Source organism: Dipodomys ordii, unplaced genomic scaffold (assembly GCF_000151885.1).
Source record: "Dipodomys ordii isolate 6190 unplaced genomic scaffold, Dord_2.0 Scaffold6, whole genome shotgun sequence".
Taxonomy (NCBI): domain Eukaryota; kingdom Metazoa; phylum Chordata; class Mammalia; order Rodentia; family Heteromyidae; genus Dipodomys; species Dipodomys ordii.
In genome coordinates this window covers 11,514,657-11,522,571 of record NW_012267222.1, presented here as the reverse complement: position 1 = coordinate 11,522,571, position 7,915 = coordinate 11,514,657, and the positions used below count along the sequence as shown (strand labels likewise).

Sequence of the window (7,915 nt, the reverse complement as noted above, 5' to 3'; positions counted from 1 at the left end):
TGCCTTGGCTGACTTCAAATCTTCAGATCTTACCGGGCACTGGTGGCTCTTGGCCTCCTGAGTAGCTAGGATTACAGGTGTGAGCCACTGTCCCTGAGCTTAGTGGGAAATCACTGGGGGCATGCTCTTAAAGGGAATTATGACACCTTAGCCCCTCCTTGCTCTCTTTTGCTTCCTACCCACGAGGGAGGAGTTTTACTCCACCACATACTTCTGCTACCAAAGCAATGGTAAGGGCCATCTGACTGACACCTATCACCTCCTTGGCCACCACGGCTGATTTGACTTGTTTGGCTTGCTGGGTGGTCATCCCTTCCTCCCTCAGAGCTCCATATGAATCCCTCCTGAAGCTGTGAAGACAACCTTCCCCCAACAGAGGAAGACTATTCTTTGGTCAAGAGTGCATAAGAAACTACCGTCCCCTGCTAGAACCTCCAACAAGTTCTCAAGGTTCAAAGCAACAGAGCCATCTGATCATAATTAACTGTAAGTGGTGGGGCCTAGTGGAAAGTCGCTGTCATAAGCCGGGCGCTGGTGGCTCACGCCTGTAATCCTAGCTACTCAGGAGGCTGAGATCTGAGGATCGTGGTTCAAAGCCAGCCTGGGCAGGAGAGACCGTGAGACTCCTATCTCCAATAAACCACCAGAAAACCAGAAGTGGCGCTGTAGCTCAAGTGGTAGAGCACTTGCCTTGAGCTGAAGAACTGAGGGACAACGCCCAGGCCCAGAGTTCAAGCCCCACGACCGACAAAAAAAAAAAAGAAAATTGCTGTCATTCAACTCTTATCTGTGAGCCAGAACTAACTCTTTATCAGTAGATTATCTCAGCTATTTTGGTATAGTAACTGACCAAAGCTGACTGACCAAAAGACAGAACTCTGAAGGGCCTGTGAAGCTTTACAGTGATCTGGACACCTGTGTTAGAAGGTAGATTCACTGGGCTGGGAAGGTGGCTCAGTGGTAGAGTGCTTGCCTCGCATGCGTGAGGCCCTGGGTTCCATTCCTCAGCACCACATAAGCAGAAAAAGCCAGAAATGGCGCTATGGCTTGAGTGCTAGAGCACTAGCCTTGAGCTGAAGAGCTGAAGGACAGTGCCCAGGCCCAGAGTTCAGGCCCCATGACCGGCCAAAACAAACAAACAAAAAGAATAATGAGGTGCATGAACCCCAAGATCCACATTCTCACAGGTGTCACGAGACAGAGCCCAGGGTTTCTAACCATGCCTTGCCTTTATAGCAGAGCTGTATGGGCTGGGCTGGCTGGAAAAAGAGGAAAGACGAGCTTCGTGGGTACTTGGCTGAATGAAATCCAGGCCATCTGACCAGCCAGGCCCTCCAAGTGTGCTGGCAGTCCTGAAGACAAATCAAATGCCCTCCCTGATGCCTTCCTCCCTGGTCCTGACTGACCGCCCTCCCCCCCCCCAACCCCACCCCTGCCCCTCCCTGGCTATCCTATAGACAGGCAACTGTTTTCTCAAAGAAAAAAGGCTATCTCTTTCTTTTTAGAGTCCCACCTAGACTTCTTAGGAGTTTCAAGGTGACCTATACACAGTTATTCCTCCCCTTGGACAAGTGGGAGACTCGGACACTTTTTCTAATGCCATTTTTACAGGAAACCAGTTGCTAAGACCCCTATGAGCACGTGTGAAGCAAGCAATAACATCCCCACTTCCCCTACTCATATACTTGCTCTAAGGAGGAAATGACAGGATATGCCTTGTAAAGACCAAAACCAAGAAGCTATAAGATATAAAAGGACAAAAGAAGCCTTTTTAGGGTTCCTTGACAGGAGACAAGATGAATACTCTCTTTATAGGCTCCTGGGCCTCGGCCAGGAGTTCCATGTCAGGAATATGGGCAAAGCAGAGCGGTGCTGCCAGTGGTGAGCTAGGTACCTCCCTGGGAACAGCACCTGCCTGGGAGTCAGGTGAACTGGGACAAAGCAGAATTCATGAAGGAGCCAAACCACAGGGTGCAGGAAAGGGGGAAAGGCCCTACCCCTAAAGCTTAGGAACGTGGTGGCTCATACCTGTAATTCTAGCTACTCCTGAGGCTGAGATCTGAGGATCGAGGTTCAAAGTCAGCCCAGGAGACTTTTTTTTTTGCCAGTTCTGGGGCTTGACCTCTGGGCCTGGGCCCTGTCCCCTAGCCTCTTTGTGCTCAAGACTAGCACTCTACCACTTGAGTCACAGCGCCACTTCTGGCTTTTTCTGTGTAGTTTATTAGACATAAGAGTCTCACAGAGGCTGGGAATGGGACTCAGTGGTAGAGTGCCTCCTTAGCCTAGCAAGCATGAAGCCCTGGGTTGGACTCCTCCTCAGTACCACAAAAACAGAAAAGGCTTGAAGTGGTGCTGTGGCTCAAGTAGACAGAGCCCAGGCACTGAGTTCAAGCCCTAGGCCTGGCGGAAGGAAGGAAGGAAGCAAGGCAGGAAGGAAGGAAGGAAGGAAGGAAGGAAGGAAGGAAGGAAGGAAGGAAGGGGGGAGGAAGGAAGAGAGAGGGAGGAAGGCAGGCAGAAAAGGAAAGGAAAGAAGAGAAAAGGAGGAAAGGAAAAGAAGAAAGGGAAGGGAAGAAAAAAAAGAGAAGAGTCTCACAGGAGGGCTTTGCTGCCTGGGCTAGCTTTGCACCATGATCCTTACATCTCAGCCTCCTGAGTAGCTAGGATTACAAGTATGAGTCACTGGTACCTGGCTTCAGGAGACTCTTATCTCCAATTACCACCAAAAAGCTGGAAGTGGATCTGTGGCTCAAGGGTTAGAGCATTAGCCTTGAGTGAAAAAGCTAATGGACAGAGCCCAGGCCCTGAGTTTCAGCCCCAGTACTAACACCACCACCACCTCCCCAAAAAAGAGGCTTAAGGACAGTCTCACAGTTCTCCCCTCAAGTCACTAGCTCTTCCTCACCAAGGAAAAGCAAGAATCTTTGTCTGCTAGAGAGAGAAAAAAGGCCCAGAGAAGGCCATCAACAAAACACTAGTTAATAAATAAGAGCTTGGGAAGGTGGCTCAGTGGTAGAGCGCTTGCCTTGCATGCATGAGGCCTTGGGTTCGATTCCTCAGCACCACATAAGCAAAAAGAAAAAAGCCAGAAGTGGCGATGTGGCTCAAGTGGTAGAGCGCTAGCCTTGAGCTGAAGAGCTGGGGGCCAGCGCCCAGGCCCAGAGAGTTCAGGCCCCATGACCGACAAATAAATAAATAAGAGCTTGCCTAGCAAGAGCAAGATCTGGAGTTCAATACACAATACAGAAGAAGGAAAGAAGGCCCAGAAAAGGAAAAGGAAAGTGATTTGCTTATTGTCATCCCGGAATTTGTACCACTCTAGAATGTTAGCCCTTTTGCCCTGCCCCTCCCACATCAGTCTCTGCAAGGGGCTCCTTGAGACTGCTGCACAATTACGAATGGGAAGAAGACTGCACACAGCACTTTCCATTCCTAAAGAAGGGGTACCTTGCAAGCAAAGCAGCTGCCTGCCACAGCTGACAGAATGAGGACTCCGCCTCCTACTCATGCTCGGGTGTTGAGAGAATAGGCAAGACCCCAAAATAAACTTTCAGGCTCGATGGTGTCAGACAGTACAGAGAGAGCATGGCCTTAGTCCCCTAGTCCTGTGCCCCAAGGCAGGTAGTACCATCTCTCCTCCGTCCACAACTAGCTCAAGTGCATGAAGTCAGTTGAACATACCCAGCACCCAGGAAGGACACCTGGTGGCAAGGCAGCCTAGGGCTGAAGGATTTGTGATCCTCCAACCTCTGAGGAAAATGAAAAGAGAGAGAGACACACTTGCTTCAGGAGGCTAAAATAGTAACAGGGGCAGCTGGCCCTCACAGGGAACTCCCTGCGTGTACAAAGTCAGATTTGTAATGCATTAATTACGTCATCATCATGTCCATAGCCATGCAACTAGATATTATTATCCCACCCTCCCAATACTCCCCAACCTGCTGTTTCCTGTTCTGCTGGGCTTTGTGCATTGCTAGGCAAGTGCTCTACCACCAACCTACACCCCAGACTTATTTCCCATTTTATGAATGACAAAACTGAGGCTCAAAGATCATCAATGGTAGAGTAGAAGCTGCATTCTACACTGTAAAGATGAAGGGGGAACGTAGGCCTCCACTTTTACCATGAACTTTTGGGCACCATTCCCTCCATTTTCTTCTCAGGTGCCAGAGCTTCTCTGCTGTCAAAAGGCAGAAAACTACATTTCTATGCCAGAGACATGGACTTTCGGAACTGCAAAGGAGCTTGTGCCCAGCCTCTTTGATTTACAATGGGAAAACTGAAGCCCCAAGGCCGAGTGACTTTGCCAGGGTTTCCAGAGTGAGTGGAATGGCAGAAATGTCAGGTCTGGAAAGGGCCACAAAAATCAACTGCTAGCTAGGGAAGCAAGACTGGCCCAAGGTCACAGAGAGAGCAAAGATGAGAAACCAGTCTTCTTGACTTCTAGACAGATACACTGGCTGTGACACCATCTCTGCTCTCTAGCTGCTCAAGGTCCTGGGCACAGCACGGTAGTGGTGACAAAGCAGGCCAGGCCCAGCCTGACCCCATTAGAAAAGAGACATCAGGCCTGCAGGGAGAAACTTCAAACTGTCCGGAGTAGGGTCTTTAATAGTCATGCTGTCTGTTATCCCCCTAGCAATCTCTGAGTTCCACAGAGTGTGTGCCACCCCCACCCCACTCTCCGGTATCCTAATTCAATGCCAGGTGTGGTAGGGAGGTGAGTTGCTTGGAGGGAAGGGACAATTTATAGACAGTACTTGTCTCACACAAGCAAATGATGTATCATGATCACTTCAGGATCTTATAATAAATTCAAACACAAGATTTCCTGACACAATTGAGAGGATCAAATAGCAGTTAAGACTCATTTCACAAGTTAGGAAGACCTGCAGAAAAAGGCCCTGGCTGTTCAAGGTCATGCATTTATGTCAGAATCCGTACATAAAGCTCCCTTTGCCCAGGCCTTCATTTTTTTTTTTTCCCCAGGAAGCTGGCTACTATCGGGGTATAGGTAATGATGGCCCAGCTCCATGGGCTCAGTGACCGGCTCAGCACCAAAGCCCTGCACCAGGAAGCCAGCTCCTGGATCTATCAAAACAGAGGCACCAGTTTGTTCCTGCAGCATGGCCCAGAGCTCGCCTCACACCACCCTGGCACCTGTACTTGGCTCTTCATGTCCTTGGGAAAGCTGCAAGGCTTCCTGCTGAGTCTCAAACTCCCCAAACCCAAACCTCAGGTTTAGAGAGGAACAGCTTCCCTTCTACAGCTAGCTGGGGAGTAAGCCAAAACAAGCAAAGGCAGCATGCAAACCCCTGCCCCACCCTGGACACAACTTCCAGGGACTTCTGGGCTATGCAGCTCCAGTAAGCCCCACCAATCATTCAAGAGAACAGGATGCCCAATGAAACAGTTGGGCAGGGAACCCAACTCTTGGAGCAGGCACAACTTTAAAAAATTTTTCTTCTCCCAAAAAGAACACTTCAAAGTCTCTTCAGACCAAAATGCCTCTAGGACTTCTCTCCACACCTCTCTTACTTGAATTAGTAGCCAATGTCAGTGGTCAGACCAGGTAACTACTTGAAACTCAGGTTCTAACTTTGTGTGAGCTGGAGGTGGGGGGGTGTCAGACAAAGTCTTATCTTCCTTTACTTTCCTGCTAGCCCAAAGCACACCTGAAAACTGAAGAATAGTATTCTTGGTCCAAAAATTGATTGAGGAGCTTCTAGACAGCCTGAACAGGCCACGTTGGTAGGTAACATCCTGAAAATGAAGGAAGGTGAGACCTCTCACACAGTCCACCAGCTCTTCAAAGTCTCTAGCACCCAGGCCCCTGCTCTACCCAAACTCCTCAGACAAGCCAAATAGACACACACTCCATTCTGAAAGCATGCCCAAGAAGCAGGTAATAAACTGCATGGGTTACTGTTGACAAAGCAGAAAAGTATCACTTGCTAGAAGACAACCTTCTGTCTCACACACAACGAAGTGCCTGGCTCCCCTCTGCATCTGTCCCAGCCAGAGGTGACCTGCCAGGCCTGAAAGCCTTGATGAAGGTACCTGGTGTCTATCTTCCAGTCCTGTCCTCTCACCTTCTCTCCCACCTCCAAGTTTAGGAGGCCTCAGACCACAGAGCTAGAGTTTGAAGACCAAGATGGCAGGGTGGAGGATGCCTACATTACCGAAGTAGCTCAGACCTTAAATCCAAGGCAGCCTCAAATGGTAAGAGACAGGCAAGAAGCTCACCTATCTTGGTGATGGCAGAAGCATCAACAGTAGATAGCATCAAAGATATTGGACTTACCTATCTTCATGAGGCAGGCCAGCAGAATCCAGAGGGCGATCTCAAAGGGTCTCCGCACATGTGTGTAGTCAATGCCCAGAACTGGAAAGGCCTTTCGCGGCTTTATGCCATGGTCGGGGACAGAATGGTTAACAGGATGGCTCTCTGGGTGATGGGGTACCTCTGGTGGGGCAGTGGTGACATCTCCTATTGAGCGCTCAGGTGTCGCTGGGCTGAGCTGGAGGCCATGGCTCCTGAGAACAGGTAGCAGCTCCACCAAGGAGAACACCACCAGCAAGGTGAAGATCCGAGGTGGAGAAAGCCCCCTAGGCATGGTGCCTGGTCCCTTAGCCCAGGAGGCCACAACCTTTAATGAAGTGAGAGTGAGACCTGGGACATAGGGGTCAGCCAGGTGGGAAGAAGAGACTGGGGCAGTGTCTAGGAAAAGCTCATGGTTTAGAGAGGTATTTTCATGGAAGCAGTCTGAAAGCAGGTGAGGGTGGCAATCTGCAACTCCAAACCGAACAAGAGGGACAAGGACCTAGGAAGGACCATAGAGGAAAACCAACAGGACCTGAAAGTCCAAACCTGGGCGAGAGGAACAGGGGAAGACTGCACCCCGGGAACAGAAGGGACAGACCAGGCTGGACCCTGCAGCAAGGGGAAAGAAGAAGGAAGGGCAGGACCTCTGGCTGGGGAAAGTGACTGAGGGGCTGGGACCCGGCTAAGAGAAGGGATAGGGAAACTGAGCTAAAGGAAGGAAATCGGAGGGGGTGAGACCCAGTCCAAGACAAGGAGACGGAGTTGGAAGCCCAGTCTGAGAGGACGGGGAGAAGCGGGAAAGAGGCCAGAAGCTTCCCCACCCAGAGGACAGCCGGGGTCCAGGCGCGCCGGGCTGGGATTCCGGGGAAATGGAGGGAGGCGGAAGGCAGAGGCAGGCGGCCCGGCGGGAAGGGGCCTCGGTGCGGGCTGGGGGCGGCTCACGGTGGGCCAGCAGCAACGCGCCCCTCCTTGCGACCCCCGCGCGGCGCGGCGCTGCTGCGCTCCGCCCCGGGCCAGCGGCAGCTCCTTCCCAGCCAGCTCCAGGTCCCGATCCAACCCCGGCCAGGCCCCGGCCCCCGCGGCAGCCGACTGATGTCCGCGCTGAGCCCGGCGCTGTCATTTATAGGCACCAGAGAGCAGCCGGCGCAGAGGGCTAGAGAGACCTGTCAGCGCCCGCGTTGGGCGGCGCCCCCTGTCGGCGAGGCCAGGAAGTGTCGAATAGGGAAGAGGAAGTGGAAAGGAATGGGGGGGAAAGGAGAAAAAGGCATCAGAATTCCCAGAGTGTAACTCACACCCGTGAAACACTGTACTAGTTACAAAGCGCCCTCACATCCACATCTGTAGTCACAGAAAAGATGCCCAATAATCCCGTGAAAGATTCTGTCTTCTGTATTTAATTACCATGTGACCTTGAGTAAGTTACTTAGCCTCTCCGTTTCTCAACTTTCTCATCTGGAATTTGGAGGTGGCAATAGTATCTATATGGAAGGGACAACGTGAATGAGATAACCTATATAAAATGGGTAGAACATACCTTGGCATATTATTATTATTATGGGTTTTTTTTTCCAGATGAGCAAACAGGCAGAGAGA

At 51.1% G+C, this 7,915-nt stretch overlaps 1 protein-coding gene across 1 annotated transcript in view; it reads right to left on the bottom strand.

The window, feature by feature from the left end:
• The window catches only part of Slc9a1 (solute carrier family 9, subfamily A (NHE1, cation proton antiporter 1), member 1), a 59,535-nt gene extending 52,148 nt beyond the window's left edge, over positions 1–7,387 (bottom strand). Inside the window, exon 1 of the mRNA XM_013035174.1 lies at positions 6,302–7,387. Coding sequence (XP_012890628.1) covers positions 6,302–6,614 — 313 coding nt within the window. The 5' untranslated portion in view covers positions 6,615–7,387. The remainder of the gene's footprint in view (positions 1–6,301) is intronic.
• Positions 7,388–7,915: the final 528 nt, after the last annotated feature.